The following is an 18,978-nucleotide window of genomic DNA, read 5'->3' as shown; positions in this document are numbered from 1 at the left end:
GATTGATATTGTGAAATATTAAAAACAACACATTTAATAATTTTATTCGTTCGAAGCGCTTTGAAAGGTGTATAAAGAATTCTGACTGAGCGATTTGGATAACCTCGGGATATAGGTAGGATTTATTTTTCATTTCAGGTTAGTAAGAAAATATCAAATATTTAGAGATTAATAAACCAAAAAGGACGAGAAACGTTAACTATTGCTTCCATCGTGTTTTCTTGATTTTATGAACAAATCGCTGATTATTACAACTCATAACTATTTAAAAGCACTTTGGGTTATTGACTGTTTATTTCTATGCTTATTTTTACAACTGTAATACTCCTAAGACAGAATATGTGTGTTTCTTTTGTTTGTTCTGACCCGAAGAAATTACAAAAAAAACATGTCTTAGCTTAAGTAATCAAGGCAAACATGTTTGTTTTAGATCAGTTGGTTCTGACGTGATTTCGGTATCTTTTGGCCAAGCTATTGACATCTTAAAAGAAAATATTACAATCAGATTTGAGCAAAATAAAAAGGTAAATTGTACACTGACTTATTTTAAGTAGTATTGTATATTTAAAAAGAACAATAATTTGCAAGTTTATAGAGTTAAGTGATTGAAATAAATCATTCCATACATATTGTATATTATGCAAAGTAATTTGATAGGAAGTAAATAATATTTAAAAACATAAACGTATATTTTCTTTTTTAATAAGAACGATACGTGTTTTCATATATACCCTCATTATATTGTACAACCGAGACCTGACTTCTGGAAAGACAAATCTTTTAAAAGTAATGCAACACATTTACAAAATTAGTCCGAAATGTCAATGGTTAACTTCTCTAATTATGCCCCACCTACGATAGTAGAGGAGCATCATGTTTTCTTGTCTGTAAGTCTGTTCGTTCGTTCTTTTGTCCGTCCGTTCGTCCCGCTTCAGGTTACAGTTTTTGGTCAAGGTAGTTTTTGGTGAAGTTTAAGTCCAATCCACTTGAAACTTAGTACACATGCTCCCTATGATATTATCTTTCTAATTTTAATGCCAAATTAAAGTTTTTATCCCAATTTCATGGTCCACTGAACATAGAAATGATAGTGCGAGTGGGGCATTCGTGTACTTAGGACACATTCTTGTTTTTGTGCTATTTTCACATTTCCTGATCGGTGAGAGAAAAACATTTCTCCTCATTAGTGAAAAATCTGTTCTCGGCAAATAATTGTTTGAAATATAATTGTGACGTTAAAAAAGTAAAATCACAAAAATACTGAACTTAGAGGAAAATCAATTCGGAAAGTACATAATCACATGGCAAAATCAAATAACAAAACGCATAATAAAACGAATGAACAAGAACTGTCATATTCCTGACTTGTTACAGGCATTTTCAAATGTAGAAAATGGTGGATTAAACCTGGTTCTATAGCGCTTACCCTCTCACTTCAATGACAGTCTCATCAAATTCCGTTATATTGACATTGATGCGTTAAATATACAGACACAATAAATAAAAAAGTCAAAATATGGGTACATCAGTCATCATCGTATAACAATTTAACAGAAAACAAAAACATCTACTATCTACGAACACATTCATTGATATGAGTGACTGACGTTAGAAAATTTTAAATCGAATAATGTTGTCGTGCAATGTGCATACAAACAATTTTAAGATTTCCGTAGGCTAGGCAATGTTAGCATACAGGGTTAAAAAATCAAAAGTATGTAAGAATAGATTTCAGAAATAGACCGAGATTTACACTAGTCCAAAAGTTATGTATAGAATGTATAAGAATCCAAAAATAGTTAATTCCACTACGCGATTGAATGATTTTGACGTTTGTGATTCAACGTATATTGTAATTCATAATAGAAATATATCATAATGACATATTATAGAACAATATCATACTGACGGGATCTTTTAAAGTACAGAGTCACGTTATAAGAACAAAAGAAATACAAAAAGTCGCATATAAAACATACCTCCAAAAAATGAAAGCCAATACAAACACATTGACGAGATGTATAAGTACCGAGCCACGTCAAACGGATATCACATAAAACCATTCAACAGTTAAAGTAGTATTAATACTAGAACAAAGATGATAAACAACATCATTTCTCAGAATCTATACATCACGACCATCGTGTATTATTTGAGAAGTTGGTACGGAATATTTATCAACAAGGTCTTGGTACCTTCCTATGAGTTTTTTGTAGAAAAAGGACGAGACGTTCTTTTACATACCCCTGGTTCATCAACTTTCTACTCAGACACTGATGACGTTTTACAAAGTCTGAGTAGGAGCTGCAGATATGCAGATGAAGTTGGTATTTGCTACTAAGGTGGGGGAATTTATAATTTCAAAATTAAAATCGTCTCGTTTGTCATAGATTCTGGTACTGAGATGACTGTGTAAGTCAAATTCGAGATATAAGTCTAAAAATGAGGCTGAGGAAGCTGTGTCTGTTTAATTTTCTTGTTTTCTTAAAAAATTTCTTATTGTGACGTCATGAAAAAAGGCGACCATGTCTGATAACGTCATATCAAAAGTACACAACTTTCCTCAAATCTCTGAAAAGGAATGATAAAAATCATAAGAGAAACAGATTTCACCACTGTAACTCGTGTATTATATATTCGACAAACCTCGCGCTTTAAATATTAAAATTTAATGTCTCGAGTGGAGAAATATTACAATACGCTTATCGCAGTTGTGGAATCTATATTTTTCATTACGAATTATCTTAGTACTTAGTCAGTTTCTGTGTGTGTTAAATTAAAATGTTGTGTCGTTGTTCTCCTCTTATATTTAATGCGTTTCCCTCAGTTTTAGATTTATCAATGTTCACGTGTTAGGCAGGCGTACAACTGATATAACTTTGCAAACACATTAAATTCATGCAATGTTTTACATAGAACGAAACACTGATTTTTTTTCGACGTACCAGATTTCTTTCTGTTGAAAGCTTTTGCGATTGGTGAAGTTTTAGTTGTGTTTACCTTGACATGTATCGTGTAAATGGATTATTTAGTTGTGTTTACCTTGACATGTATCGTGTAAATGGATTATTGGTGTTTGAATATCGATTAACTACTTTTGACTTTTATTCATACAGATAATTTTTTTTGGTATACAAAGAACATTCCTAGAAGTAAAATGCATGCAATGAAAATAAAAATAAAGTCAAATATGAGTTTGTCGATATCGGCTTCTATATTCTATCCTTGTGTATTTGCCAGTTTTATCATGCATTTTATTGTTATTGACATCATATTGTTGTCCTGAACTACAGGTGACATTCACAGATCCCAAGATATCGTGTGGATATTGGAACTTCAGGTATGTTTTAACTATAGTAATAGCTGTTGTCATGTACTGCAATGTCGTTGTCCGACCGTAATTGTCGTTACAGTTATATCAGCTCCTGTCTAAAGATGTACCTAGATATCTCGTATCATACCTATTAAGTTTGTTTATTAAACTGATTCTCAAATCTGCAATTCGTTCGTATGGACAACGCTGTATGAATGATATTGTACTTTTTATTTCAATTCAACATGGCAATTTTGTAATTATTCCTATCTTCTAAATCTTTAAAATGATGTAAACGATATCTGTTTATGAACTTTATCTGGTCGAACTGTATCGTGTTGCTGGTCTTCAAATGAAATGACCAGGATGGTCATATTTCTGTTTAAAAATTATTTTAACTGAATTTAATTTTGATCTTGAAATCTTTATGAAGATTGGAAAATAAACAAAATAAATTTCACTGATGTTGTTTTGTTTTTAACATTGTCAATATTTTTAAATAATGATCTGAGCTTTCATTATGTCTCGATTTATATGAGTCTATTTTTCAGTGCTAGAAGTTGGGCTAATAGCGGATGTTATCTCAAACAGACTGAATCTAATGTTTCTACATGCACATGCAATCATTTAACTAATTTTGCCATATTGATGAGCCCTAGTGATTTTGAAATTGTAAGTTTGATTTATTTTACATACGCATCCACAAATTTGTGTGTTCATGTAAAAAACTGTCGACAATGAATTTCTTATATTATTATAATAATAAAAACACTTATAAATTTACTGCATCCAAAGCGATTCTGTAGATCTACTAAAAAAATATATTTATAAGGTTTGTTTGAAATTTCTGTTTAGAAAACACGAACAAAGGAAACTTTGATTTTCAAGTACGGTATCTGATAGGCACCAGCACGAAGGAAAATTTGATTTCAAACTACGATATCTGTTAGGCAGGTGTACCCTGTTTTTTGTGAACTTTTGCTCTTGAACCTCGTTTTTGGGTTTTCGCCTTTCAACTGTATTGATTCTAACACCAGTGTCCTTTGTTGATAAAACACGAAAATTGCGCACGTAATTATTAATCAGGGTTACGTTCAATATCGGAGCGGCTACATAGTGCCACGTAGATTTATGACTATTGAACGGAAACTAACCTAACTGCTACATTTATATTGATAGCAGCTAGACTAGCCACTCGTTCAGTAGACACAAATATATGTAGTTGCTACTATGTTAAACGCAACCCTGGTATCGTTTATACCAATGGTTAAGATAAGACGCGAAGTGTTGCTTTAAAAATCCTAATATACCTGTGCCATTATTCGGATTTAAATAAATCTTTACTAATGACATTTAAGATTTAGCCTTAACTGTGCAGTTAGCGTAATTTGACTGACTGATTAAAGTAATGTTTGATATATCATTTTATTATCAAAACATTGCGTGAACCTTAAAGAAAAAATAGATATTCTCATTCAATAAATAAGAAACATGTTATCCGGAGGTTTTCTGGAGGTCGGATTGAAAAAAAGACAGAATAATACACTTGTATTGTGTCAGAATACACTATCGAAAGGAATTGTTATGCAGATAAATGTGTGCACAAAACAACATTGTGTTTACGATAAAAAAAAAAAAAAAAAAAATCTAGAGAGCACCCTTTCCGAAGCCTAATTACATGGGCTTCGGCTGTTGTCAGCTCTATGGTCGGATTGTTGTCTCGTTGGTATATTTCCCATTGTCATTTTCAATTTTATGTACATTTTAGACAGAATTACACCAGAGAGCCTTGGAAATTATCACTTTTGTTGGTTGTGGACTATCAATATTAGGGTGTACTCTTACCCTCATTACTTACTATATATTCTGGAGGTAAGATATTAAAACGACAGAATAATACACGTGTACAATATCTAAATACACAATATACAGGAATTGTTATGCAGATAAATGTGTGCTCTAATAAACAAAAGGCATGTTTACTAAAAGAAAAAAAGAACATTAACAAACTAAAGAGTAATGTGACACCATTTTAGAAATCTTAAAATTAATCAAAAGCTCTTCTAAAAATATTCCTTGCTATACTCCCATTGATAAACGTTAATTTGTCATATACTTCATAGGATATTGATATCCTGTCAAATATGAAATCTTTGCGTCCTCTGGTGTGGATTAATCTGCATTATAAGTGCTTCAATAATTTGATTTCAGAGTTGCAGTATGAAATGACCACACTAATCCATGATTTTAACCTCCGTAAGACAAATACAAGAAACTCGTTTCATACAACTTTAACATAACAATCAATTTGCCTGCAAAACAAGAATACGTTTATTTATTTGGTAAAATTACATTATAATCATCTGTCAAGGATTCTTAGTTTTGACCTATTTTATCTATTATATAGTAGTTGATAAACAGATGCAAACATTTGATTTTTGTCGATGTAATTTAATGTTCCGTCTAAATCTATGCATTTCTCGTGGAGAGTTATCACATTGGCAATCATACAACATCTTCTTTGTTATACATGTACATATATTTGATATGAATATAAATTTATAGTTGTGATTGTTGAATAATATATGTACACTTCTAGGTATGTTAAAAATGAATGGACTGTTATTTTATCGAATATGTGTGTAGTATTGATCATTGGATATTCCGTTTTCTTAAGTTCTACAAACGTCACAGACAATGAGGTGAGTATTGTACTAATAAGAATGTGATACATTCTGTAACATGAAGTTCGTATAGTGTTCATGCTCCAATGTCAGTCATATTAGCTTATAGGGTAATTACATTCGAGTAATGGTTTCCAATGTTATCAACACCAGATGCACATTTCATTAGTTATTTTCTTTTCAGTGAGAACAACATATTTGCAAATCCAAAGCTTATTGAAAAGATGAAGAGCTTTGAAAAAAAAGAACAATAACGTATATCCATAACAAGGCAAGGAATCAGAGTTTTGCATGAGGGAGATACATTCGCATATTTTAAATATTTTCAAAGTTTTGTAACACAATATCCGTAAACAGGCCTATCAATTGAAATAAAGGGACGGATCAACAGAGTATCGTTTCCTGCAATTGACACGCATACAGTGAAACACTAAAATACGTTAACAAAGATCATATCAAACTCCCATTAAAAACTGCCTCAGAAATGCTGCATGAGAACATCAACTCCATTGTATTTTAACTTTTTAAGTAAACGTCCACAGATGTATTTTTATCTATCGGCTCTGTTGTACATGTCTATTTCAGATTGCTTGTATTATAGTAACAGCTGTTCTACATTACGTGTTTTTGGTTGTATTCTTCCTTATGTTATGTGAAGGAATATCAGTAGCTAGATCTGTCACCGTTGTCTTCAAGAGAAAATCTGAAGTACGTTTTTATTTACCATTTGCTTGGGGTAAGAATATACTTTTTTTGACATTTTTGCTTATTGTTGCATTAAAAATAGCTGACAAGTACATAATTTATTTCTATTCTGTATGTAATTCAGGTATATCATATAATTGTAACAAGACATGTTGTATCAATAGGTTCATTTTATAAACAAATATTTACCCACCATATCTTTGAAATAAAACCTCTTCTGAAATCAAAAATCATTAAATAATCCATTTTTTTATGAATGAACTACTGTAACACATCCCTTTAACAAATCGCACGTGGTAAATGATCACATGACTAGAATTTAAATGTAATTGAAATTAACATAAAAAAAGACTTGATGTACGGTAACATTGAAACTGCCTAATAAATACAGGTAGCTTTTGTGAAAAATTATAAAGATACAAAACATACTTTATTTAAAAAAATTATATATGGTGAGAAGTAAAGATACATACATCGATAATGATTGCAGGTACATGTACATTTTTACAAGGACAGATAATATTTTTAAAGGTTGATGTTAATAATTCATAGTTGGAGTTTTTTTCTCATTTGCTTTTCCCCCGACAAATGAGACTGTAACAATTGGGGACCCTTTAGTTGCTCTCCTGGGCAACTGAGGGTTGATGTAACAGGCGATTGTTAATAAAATATGTTTTATATTTAAAATAAAAAAATGTACATAATTTATTTAAAAGGTGATTAGTGTAAAAAGACGCTGTGTCCGGTTTGTAAATTTACCAAACGTAAACAATAAAGGAAACCGAAACTATTATTTATAATTTTGCCAATTAATAAAATAATTTAAAAAAGAACTGAATATACTGAATGGGCAATCTGTCTTAATAAACCAAAATTAGACCGAGAAAACAAATGCAAGAATTAAAACTCGACTAAATCCAGGGAAGATGAACTAAATATGCGCAGCTATTTGGCGGTTGTTTCATCAAAATTGAACGTAGCCAATTTGTAGATGTAAGCCAATATATGATTCAGATTAATTTTGTATTTGATATATTCAAATTTGATCAACTTAATGTTTCCTACTTTAAAACAATATAGATTTGATTCAAACTATGTCTATCCATGTATGAAAAGTATTGATTTAAAAAATAGCATATGCATACAAATAATACAGGAGGCAGTAACAAAAATATTTTTCTTCAGGCGTTCCATTCGTGATTGTAGGAATAACTATCGGAGTAACGCGCCTTAAAGGCTATCATTCAGAAAAATAGTACGTATAAATTAGTATGAATAAGAAAATACAATGCAAATTGTTATAGAAGTTTTCGATTTAACAGTCTATGTTTCACAAACTTTAACTGCAAACAATAAAAACGTGTTGTTATTCAATGATTTGATCTGGTCGTGTTTACACCATGTTTCTTTTTGTTTGTTAACTAGTAGGAAGAATTTTTAGGTTTTTGATTTCATGTTGATCACATGAATCAGCAATATAGTTAAGAACATGTATTTCAGGTTAAAGTGTTTGACTTGATTAGAATTGAATCGTCAATTTAAGATTTATTTTAAGCTATATATTTACACTGGTCAAATTCGGCTTTAAGAAATGAACATATAAAACATCTGCTATCTTATGTATTTTTCAGAAGTTTGTAATCCCTAAATAATTGCATTGATTCGATGGATCAGCCATAGTTTGAATTTTTTTATTTGTGACTTTTGTCATGTTGATAATCAGCTATTTATATATATACTCATAGTTAGGCATCGGGAATAAATCAAACGTCATTTTTTTTTCTCATATTATTTTCTACTGCAAGAACATCGCTACATTTCAATTTGATTAAAAAGAATACTAGTATCAACATTAACTTTTTTCAACCAAATGTAACACGTTTTATTATGCAATGCACGATCAAATTTCTCGGAAAATATTATATTGTGTGTTAATAGGTGTAATGCAACCATTGAGTTCCCCTATTATTCTTTGTTAAATTTGCACTCTATAAAAATTTGTGCAGAATTTATCTTTGTTTCAAATAAAAAAAAACTAAGCATGAGTAAAAATTTATCCTGTCCAGTACAATAGAAAAAAATCACATGACAATTCATTGTATATAGGAAAATAACCAACACTGGAAGATAACCAATCAAATACTTCCCTTATTTAACCATTGTACAAGCTTATGATAAACATGTAAACTCAATTTTACAAAATATTGTATAGAAACCCAAAATAAAAAAAATATGTTTCCTTTAAAATATCCAAAACATATGTTTATGAAACAGAAATGTTTTACTGCAATATAGTGTAGGATTAATTTATACCTACAAGTGTAAAATTCAAGTCAATATTCTTTTCGACCTATTTTCGTATACAACCGGATGTGACGTACCACGATTTGGTGGTATTACACCTGTATACAGTTACAATATACATAACTAATATGAGATACAAATGAAAATCTTTGGCAACTACTCTCTCACACTCACACACACACACACACACACACACACACACACACACACACACACTTAAAAAGACAAAAACAAACACCGTTGTATTTGCTTTTGTTTGATAATTTATTCATGTTATTTCTGACGTTCATCTTCTTCGTATTACCCCGTGTACATGTACGTGTAAAATATCTATAAAGAAATGAGGATAAATTAAAAACTCCTTTTTAAGTGAATACATTTAAATTGATTTTTTTTCAAAGTATCTTAGAAAGTGTCTCCATTTAATTGTCATTATATGTTTACAGTTGCTGGCTTAGCACAAATAATTTTGTATTTATGGCCTTTGTTGGACCTGCTCTACTTATTATACTGGTAAGTGTATTTACAGATTCTGGTCCTGAATCGGCACAGTCTTTTTCAATAGCAAACGGTGGGTAACCTAGTTCATAGCTATTTAAACCCCAAACATTTATTACTGTTTTGGTCAGTTATAATGTACAATACCACCAAAATCATAGTACGTCAAATCAATTTGAAAATGTTTTCGGGTCGATTCAAATAAACCCTTGAATTTGAAAACTTGTAGGAAATCAATTTTACATTTCGTTGCAGTAACGAATTTCTGAGTCATAAACATAGACATATACCATTAATGCTTTGAGCAATTTATAAATGAAATAACACCTAGCTGAGAGGGTGACAGAGCGATTGGTACCCCTGAAAAAAGCATTGTCAACCAGTGATTTCTTTAGTACTGGATAGGATAAAACTACACTAACGCCAACTATCTCTTTACTTAACACTTAGAGTGCTACGGTGCTTTTCTGTTAAAGTACCGTTGAGTGCCAAAGGGGAAAGACCCTGGATTTTAAATTGTGCACAGTTATTGAAATATTTCAATTGAACAAAGACTAATAGGGTAAAACTATTTAGTTGAAGCTGATCGTAAAATTGACAAAAGACGCACACAAAAAATGTTTTTGTAATTTACGTTTTTTTTTTCTCATATCGTTACCTATTTGTATAGGCTGTTGAATTTTAAATGCGCGCTTGGTATCTCTAGATAGAAACATCTGTAACATTTTGTGATTGTCATAATTCTTTCGTACCAAAGCAATTTTTCTTTGAAAGAATGACTTACTAGTAATCAACACATTATCATCTATCATAAGTTTGTTGATATATATTCCCTGATTGTAGATTAATATAGTAATAATACATGTTGTATTAAAAGCTATCTATTCTACAAATGCAATGATGAACGAAAGAATAAAGAAAAAAGTCAGGTTTGTATTTTGTTTAGGCTAAGTCTGTGCTAAGTTAATAAGTCTAATTATAGACTGATAGATATTTTCCTTTGTGCAGATATAAGAAGATGTTGTATGCTTGCCAATGAGACTACTCTGTTTCCAAGTCACAATTTGAGAAAAAAAACCGATACTTTAGGTCAAACTAATGTCTTCAACACGGAGCCTTGGCTCAGACCGAACAGTAAGCTGTAAAGGGTCCTCAACAATGACTAGTGTAATTCAAACGGGAAAACCAATGGTCTTATCTATTCAAAAACCGAAAAATAAGAAACACTTATAAAACCACATCAACAAACGAATACTATATATATATGTTTTGTACAGCCTTTTACTATTCTGTAGATATATATTTTTTTTTAATTATTGTATTTGATGATAAAATATTAAAATGATGCAAAACTTAAATGAAGATTATCGAAATTCCTAAAACATTGATAAAAGTTAAGTGTAACAATTTGTTAAAATGTTCAAATTTCGTAAAAGTGAGGCAAATCAAGAAAAAAACAATAACAGCTGCGCCGAGATACTTGTTGCAATAATACAATTGGGTATTGAGAAAGTATTTAATTCGACTATCTCTGTGGAAACTATGCACGAGGATGTCCGATTAAGCTGTATTCATGTTGTGTCAGCCATGTCTGTTTAACGTTCAATAACGAGTCAACCCGATATTTTTTAAAATCAAGTGCTATTCTACATGCACCAATACCAACAAATGTGTTCAGTTTACAAAATAAAATATAGAAGCTCAATTAAGCTAGTACATGTCATTTTAAAGTGCGATGTGACAACATAAAATGAATACAAAATAAAGCGTTCTTAAGTCAATCATAATGTTGTTGTAACATTACATGCGTATTAGGGTAAAAAAGGGACGAACGACAAAATCTTTTTAACGGAGCGCGACAAATGCAAGGGTGGAAATGTTAATGCCATAATACATCTTGACTTTGGACGTAAAAACTAATGCCTCTAATTGGACCGAAACTTAGTGTATCGACTTTAAAAGTGTGTTCTGCTATATACAATGTATATATGCATCACCAACCCTGCGAATTCACAATAAGAATAGGACGCAATCATCAAAGATCAAACTACTACAATAGTAGTTCTATATGTAAAGATTTATCTATTTTTCATAGAGCGGGTGTTAAATGTATGGCTGTATTAATACCAGTATTAGGATTGTCATGGTTATTTGGAATTCTGGCATATAATGAAGATACTATCATATTTCAGTATTTATTTGGTATTTCTACTTCCCTCCAGGTATATATTCATATATATCTATATATATCACTAAATATTAAATTGTTTATAATGCATTACTTACAATATATATATAAATATATATATACAAAATAATAGATTTAGTTTTAACGCAGAAATTTGAAATAACGTTTTTTAAGCACAGCAGGTAGTTTGGTTCAACTTTAAAAGGAGGCAGATGATACAAAAATGATATTCAAAAGTATATGGAACATTACAGCGAAAAAACGACTAAAGCGTTAAAAATATTTAAAAAAAATATTATCTGACATACAATTGTCGTGCCATAGAATACACGTCATCATCAGTTAAGTCCGCATACTTTCAGCTAAGAAATAGAAAATGAAAAGAATGACAAAATTAAAGGTATTTTAAAGCAAGAAGTACGATTTTGGTGATTGAATCAATCCGCTAAATCATTCTTGTAATTATTCCTTTTTTCAAATATATGACCTAACTCAAAAACGAAATCAGGGAAAAAGGTCAAGACTCTTTAACACGAGACTTCCTGTATTCTTACATTTAAAAAGATACCATTTGTTTGGGGTACTCGATATGCATTTGAATAGGCAATACAATCTGATAAATTTGACTTATCTATTTTAAGTCTTTTTGTTGCATTAATATTTTTCAGGGATTTATTATATTTATAAGAGATGCAGTTTCAAATAAAAAGGTGAGTTCTGTTGAATTATGTATTGAAAACGTTTCATATTGACGAGTTGTTGATTTAACACCATCAAGTAAGAACTAAACGTAGTTTATTCTCATACAAAACTTACATAAGTTTTTAGAACTGATAATAACATAAGCGGTACCTATTAAACTGTGCCATATGCGATATCGACACCGTATGTCTCTTCATTTAAATTTGAGGCAAAATAATTGAAAACAAATTTGAAAAGGTGTATTATATAGCAACTTACAAAATCTACGCTATCAAGCAACCGTTATACTTAAAACCAAACAAATACCATATTTCTCACCTGAAACAGGTACATGTATTTCCGACAAAAGGTGGGTAAATATAAAATAAGGAGATGTGGTATGATTGCATATGAGACAATTAGCCATCAAAATCTGAATTGAGTAAATTCAAACAATTAAAGGCAAACATGCGGCCTTCAACCATGAGATAACACCACACGGTATTGTCAGCTAAAAAAAATCCACATGAAAACTTTTAAACGGATAAATTGAAAAAACTAACGGCCTACATTATAACAGATCAATGTACGAAAAAAATCAAAAGACATTAACCAAAAAAGCCACCGAACTAACTCATGGATTGGTACATGTAATAAAAGAATGTGTCGGGGTTTAACATGTTGGTGAGCGATGAGCCATCCTCCTAACCTAGTAAAGTGTTGTAACAGTACACTAAAGATCGCTAGTGCAGATCTTTGAGTACTTGCAGTTATTTCTCCTTTCCTTTTTTAAGTTTTGATCGTTTATTGAAAAGTAATTCAATGTTTTTATTATGACAACATAGTTTATCCAACTTTCCTAGTTCTATAGATCATGAAAAAATTGAAAGGAGGACACATAATCTTCACTATTTTCACTTACTTATTCATTCAGTGTTTTATGTCATTTTAGTTACACGAAGGAATCAGGAGAGCGATGCATAGATATAGATCAAACTCGATGTTAAAAGCTAGCAGTAAAACACAGGTTTGATAAAATAAAAATCACAGCGGTATTATTAAAAAACCATGTCTGCACAATTAAAATCAACTTTTTCATCATATGAATCATAATTGAAATTTAGGTAACCCATGATCCACATTATAAACGCTAGACATGCGTTTTGGTATATATAGAACTCATCATTGACGCTAACACCATAAAAGCAAAATAATTTTTGAATTTATCAACGTGTCCTAAATTTAAATGATGATGATTTCTGCAAATAAAACTGACATAGCAAGAATACCGAACGCTAAGGATAATTACAAACACAAAGTCATTTACCAATGTTCACTTTGTACAAATACATTTTTCTAACAGAATGTTTTTAACCTACTGAAGTTAAATCATACAGGAACTTCTTAAGAAGAAAAAAGAAAGAAGTAACCAGCATCCTTTTACCTTACTTTTCGCAATATTGATGACGTCTTCTAACTAAAATATCCTTACCTTGACCTACATATAGATGTTGAGTCGTTACAACCATTCCTGTCCCTTTTCAAGAATTTAACCTACAGAACTATACTTATTACAGAGTGTGTACTAATATAAGCAACACAAAGGGTGCCACAAATTTAATAACCTTACGAATCTTCTGATATCACCCCAGGTTTTGGTGGGATTCTTTCTGTTTGTTGTGTTTTGAGTACTATTGTGTTGGCTGTTTCTGTTTCTTTTTTAGCCATGGCGTAGTCAGATTATTTTCAGTTGCCATCTGGATCTTTCGCCACTCTTTTATATAAGCTTTGAATTTCAAATATGTTGGCCACGAGCATCACTGAAGAGACATGTATTGTCGAAATGCGCATCAGGTGCAACAAAATTGGTACCGTTGATTTTATTACTACCACTGGGTCGATGCCTCTGCTGGTGGACTATTAGTCCCCGAGGGTATCACCAGCCCAGTAGCCAGTACTTCGGTACTGGCATAAAAGAACGGATGTTTTGTGTTATTAAAATATGCTGTTACAAAATATTAAAAATTATTATAAATTAAGGAATGTATCTCCCTCATGCAAAGCTCTGATTTCTTTCACGAATTTGGCTATACTTTTTGGACCTTTTGGATTATAGCTCTTCATCTTTTATATAAGCTTTGAATTTCAAATATTTTGGCCACGAGCATCACTGAAGAGACATGTATTGTCGAAATGCGCATCTGGTGCAACAAAATTGGTACCGTTGATTTTATTACTACCACTGGGTCGATGTCTCTGCTGGTGGACTATTAGTCCCCAAGGGTATCACCAGCCCAGTAGCCAGTACTTCGGTACTGGCATGAAAGTACGGATTGTTTGTGTTATTAAAATATGCTGTTACAAAATATTAAAAATTATTATAAATTAAGGAATGTATCTCCCTCATGCAAAGCTCTGATTTCTTTCACGAATTTGGCTATACTTTTTGGACCTTTTGAATTATAGCTCTTCATCTTTTATATAAGCTTTGAATTTCAAATATTTTGGCCACGAGCATCACTGAAGAGACATGTATTGTCGAAATGCGCATCTGGTGCAACAAAATTGGTACCGTTGATTTTATTTTTTTTACGTCATAGTTGTGGGATATTTAAAAGTTCAGATTTTCAAAACAATAGATTGTATCTGCATTTTTTTATTCACAGTGTATGAGTTCCAACGTACCAGTTACAAAAACCGACATATATTGATGCCTGTCGTTGTATATTAACATTTTGTAATCTTTATATCATTCTTTTCGTAGTCTTCTGGTGTACAGAACAGATTTGATTTGAAAGGTATGCTTAAACTTGTTATAGTGTCATTTAACAAATAACAAATGTAAAGGGTGTCAAAGAGATAACAACCCGACCAAAGAGCAGAAAACAACCGAAAGGCACTAATGGGTGTTCAACACAGCACGAAAATCAGCACCCGGAGGCGTTCTTCATCTGGCCACTCAACAAAACTGTGTACTTATTAAGTGATAAATGACGTCATACTGAAGTCAGTGATATATAAATGAACTAAAATAAAAAGTCAAACAACATCCAGGCTAGATCTTCCTCACGTGGGACAGGCGAAAACTAGATCATCATAATTTACCATATGTTAGAGCATAAATAGGTTGCATTTCTGTTAATGCATACAATGCTATTTCCTTTTACGGATAAAACTGTACCTTTTTCACTAGAGATCATATCTGGGAACCAGTAGGTAAACCAGAAAATATCTATGAATATAATATATCTCCCCAAATAGGTGTAGTTTGTGAAACAGCTGAATTGACAAAGTGCAACCCATCTACGACTACATGTGTAGTATTTTTTATTTTTACCAGTTTTAGTGGCCACAAACCCTTCCTATTTGCTTTAAATGTGACCTACCGAATTATACTTTTACTTTTAGTTATACAGTGGGCTTGTACTTTCCTAGCAATACGACGGGTACCTAAGATTGAGTTGGATATGCTAACTTTTCAGGAGTACTAGTTATCACGTCTTTTCTTTGAGGTTTATGTTATAAAGTATTGTGTTTTGTAAATTGTTGCTTGTCTTTAAGTCCTTCATGTTTTAAACAATGGCGTTGTTAGTTGTATCGACTCATGTGTTTGAATGTTATTTTGTTGGTCAGATTACATAAAACAGCATGTTGACTTGTGAGAAACTTAATGATTGCTGTACTGAAATCTATGAAAATGCTTCTTAAGTTTCAAGCAAATAAACAAGCGTTCCTCTTGAAGTATAACATGTCAACACTTCACAAGAACTTATAAAAAAAATTATGTACTTCGATGGGTCTTCAATTCATCTACCACTAGTTATACTAAAGTCAGATTATGCAATATGTCTGAAGTTCATTTTCCACTAGACATACTGTAATGATGTACTGCGGGGTTCTATAGTTGATCTTCTACTAGTTACACCGTTATGATAACTGAATTTGATATACGTTGAAAAGGATTCATATAATAGGGTATTAATAAAAGCATCATGTATTATCCTTAAACAATTAAATGCATAAACCCAAGATATACGTAGACCATCTAATCTGTTCATGAAATACCTCTTGATAAAGTGTATGTATCCAACGACACTAAAGCTTTGATAAATAAAAACGATTGATGGGACATAGATAAGCCAGAAAGAAGAAAAAGCTAAAACATTAAAAGCAATTTCTCTCATTAATGGACAAATAAATGATGAATTTGATTCTGTCAAGAAAGACAAAAATGTTTATTCTTTAATTTTTTACAACAAGGTAGCCAAATGAGTGCAGATGAATATCCATACACCACACCAATGAGGGCTCATCTGAAGACGCGGACTTTTATTTAAATGTACAATATGTAAGTGTTCAAACAAAAGGTAAGATAAGTTCTCTTGTAACCTTAACTTGTGAGAACTGGAAACTATAAAATATACCTAGTAACTCCGAAGAGTGTCAAAAAGTAATTTGATGAAAATTCGGGAAGAATAATATTCGAAGGTTGATAACAGGCTGATACATACAGGGTATAATGAAAATCGATGAAAAAAACAAATCTTAATAAATTGCTTATATAGTACTAGGATTATAATTTAATACGCCAGGCGCGCATTTCGTCTACATAAAACTCATCAGTGACGCTCAGATAAAAACACTTATCAAGCCAAACACGTACAAAATTCGAATAACCACACAAGCACCGTAAAAAAGCGGATGATGATCACTGGTTATTTCGTCAGTAAACTTTTCATTGAATTGACGTTTTTTTCTGGAGCTTTTTACCGGAACAAAATTATTTTAAAAAAATAACATAAAAACAACAGTTCTACATGATATAACTTATGTTGTGTAGTGTCTGAATTATTACTTTCACTCAAGGTTTTTTCTTACCAACATTTATAAACTGTCATATTTAATTAACAACTTAAACTTACACGATTGACAGATAAAACGATTGATAGATAGAAAGAATAGTATAAGTTAAGTCCTTATATTTATTTTGTTTTTATTTTCAGACATCAAAATTTGTTTCAATGAAAGAAAAAGAATAGTTGCGTTCACCAAACAATTGTCAAACTTATGCATGTACAATGCAATAAATATAAAACTAAAATTTGATGACATTTAATGAAACTACTGACTGTCGTATGTTCTAAGTAGTCAATAATGGGTCTTAAGATATTTGTTCGTGGATGATATTTGTTGAATGTTAGTACTTAACAATTATTCTAGTTACAATTTATTAAGTTAATCATTAGAAGAAATCACCAACAGTAGCTGAGAGACGTACATCAAAAGGGCTTATTAAAAAGAAAAAAACTATGAATTAGTTCGTAAGAAACTTTGAATACTGTTTGCAAAATATCTTGGTATATATTTCAGACATGTATATGTGTAACAAGCATAGTTCCTTGTATATGATGTATCAAATGAGTATTAAAGTACATTACTTTTTCCATGTCACAATTTTTCCTAAACTTGTTTTATAATTACGGCTGACTTTTGAAGGGAAACAAAGAAGATATACTCTAAACAACTTTTATATCAACACAACAAAGCTCAAAATTCCTATTTTTGCTAATTCCGAAAAGTGGGTTGTCAAAATGTGTATATGATCGCTTTATGAAGTTGTAAAAAGAATTTCTACTTGTTTCAAAAGGGAAACTATTCAATTTATTTTGCTCGAGGTGAGACATTATTAATTTGAATGTTTAATTGGTATCAATTAACTATCGCCATATATCTTTAACATATTTTAATACTATTTGTCTATGCCACTTACGTAGCAGTTGGGTGCCCAAAATATAGTAGTCGTCAGTAGATTTGAATTAGTTTGTCAAATCTCCAATAATAACTGATAAAAGTCATTCAAAATCACCTAATTTTGAAACTTTGGTATATAAACACACGTTTATTTTATCCTTCTTTTCTTACAAAAGAAATTAATCAGACAAAATGGTAGTGTAGATAGTTATCATAGCTACCAGGCTTGTAATTTGATACTCAAGACTCGCGTTTCGTCTTAATAAGACTCATCAGTTTAATTCATACTTTTGGAAACACGCAATGAAACAGTTAGTTTATAAAAATTACCATATAATTGAGAGTCATGTTAACACCGAAGTGCTGACTTCTGGACTGGTGATACCCTTGGTGACTAAACGTCCACCAGCAGTGGCATCGACCTAGTGGTGTAAATAGTTATCTAAGGTAACCTTTCTCTAATAGTTGAGTTGATTCCCTCAGTTTAAGTTTGTAACAAGGATTTTATTTCTTTAATCGATTTATGAACTTCGAACAACAGTATACTAATGTTGCCTTCATCTATAATTTGGAACGTCTGACGCCCGTTTCGTCTACATAAGACTCATCAGTGACGCTCAAATCAAAAAGTTAAGAAGTCAAACAAATATTAAGTATTGAGTATCAAAATATCAAAACAGTTGTGCCAAATACGGTTCAGGTAATCTATGCCAAAGTATGAGAAAATCTTTCGTATTTTCAATAATTCATATTTTTGCAAACAATTGATTATATAATAGTTCTTGAGAAACTGGTTATTATTGAGCCAAAAACGAGGTCATTGTCGCTGTCGCAGTCCATGTATCACGATAATG

General features: G+C 31.3%; 1 protein-coding gene across 1 annotated transcript in view; it reads left to right on the top strand.

Moving 5' to 3' along the window:
* Positions 1–17,758, top strand: part of LOC134688129 (mucin-2-like) — a 33,739-nt gene extending 15,981 nt beyond the window's left edge. The window contains exons 11-25 of the mRNA XM_063548601.1: positions 431–524; positions 3,294–3,340; positions 3,865–3,985; positions 5,082–5,185; positions 5,913–6,015; positions 6,583–6,733; positions 7,888–7,957; positions 9,453–9,519; positions 10,348–10,433; positions 11,600–11,726; positions 12,361–12,402; positions 13,326–13,400; positions 15,138–15,171; positions 16,634–16,721; positions 17,377–17,758. Coding sequence (XP_063404671.1) covers positions 431–524; positions 3,294–3,340; positions 3,865–3,985; positions 5,082–5,185; positions 5,913–6,015; positions 6,583–6,733; positions 7,888–7,957; positions 9,453–9,519; positions 10,348–10,433; positions 11,600–11,726; positions 12,361–12,402; positions 13,326–13,400; positions 15,138–15,171; positions 16,634–16,710 — 1,198 coding nt within the window. The 3' untranslated portion in view covers positions 16,711–16,721; positions 17,377–17,758. The remainder of the gene's footprint in view (positions 1–430; positions 525–3,293; positions 3,341–3,864; positions 3,986–5,081; positions 5,186–5,912; positions 6,016–6,582; positions 6,734–7,887; positions 7,958–9,452; positions 9,520–10,347; positions 10,434–11,599; positions 11,727–12,360; positions 12,403–13,325; positions 13,401–15,137; positions 15,172–16,633; positions 16,722–17,376) is intronic.
* The last annotated feature ends 1,220 nt before the right edge of the window (positions 17,759–18,978 follow it).

Source organism: Mytilus trossulus, chromosome 10 (assembly GCF_036588685.1).
Source record: "Mytilus trossulus isolate FHL-02 chromosome 10, PNRI_Mtr1.1.1.hap1, whole genome shotgun sequence".
In the NCBI taxonomy this organism is placed as follows: Eukaryota; Metazoa; Mollusca; class Bivalvia; order Mytilida; family Mytilidae; genus Mytilus; species Mytilus trossulus.
This window is presented reverse-complemented; position numbering and strand designations above follow the sequence as displayed.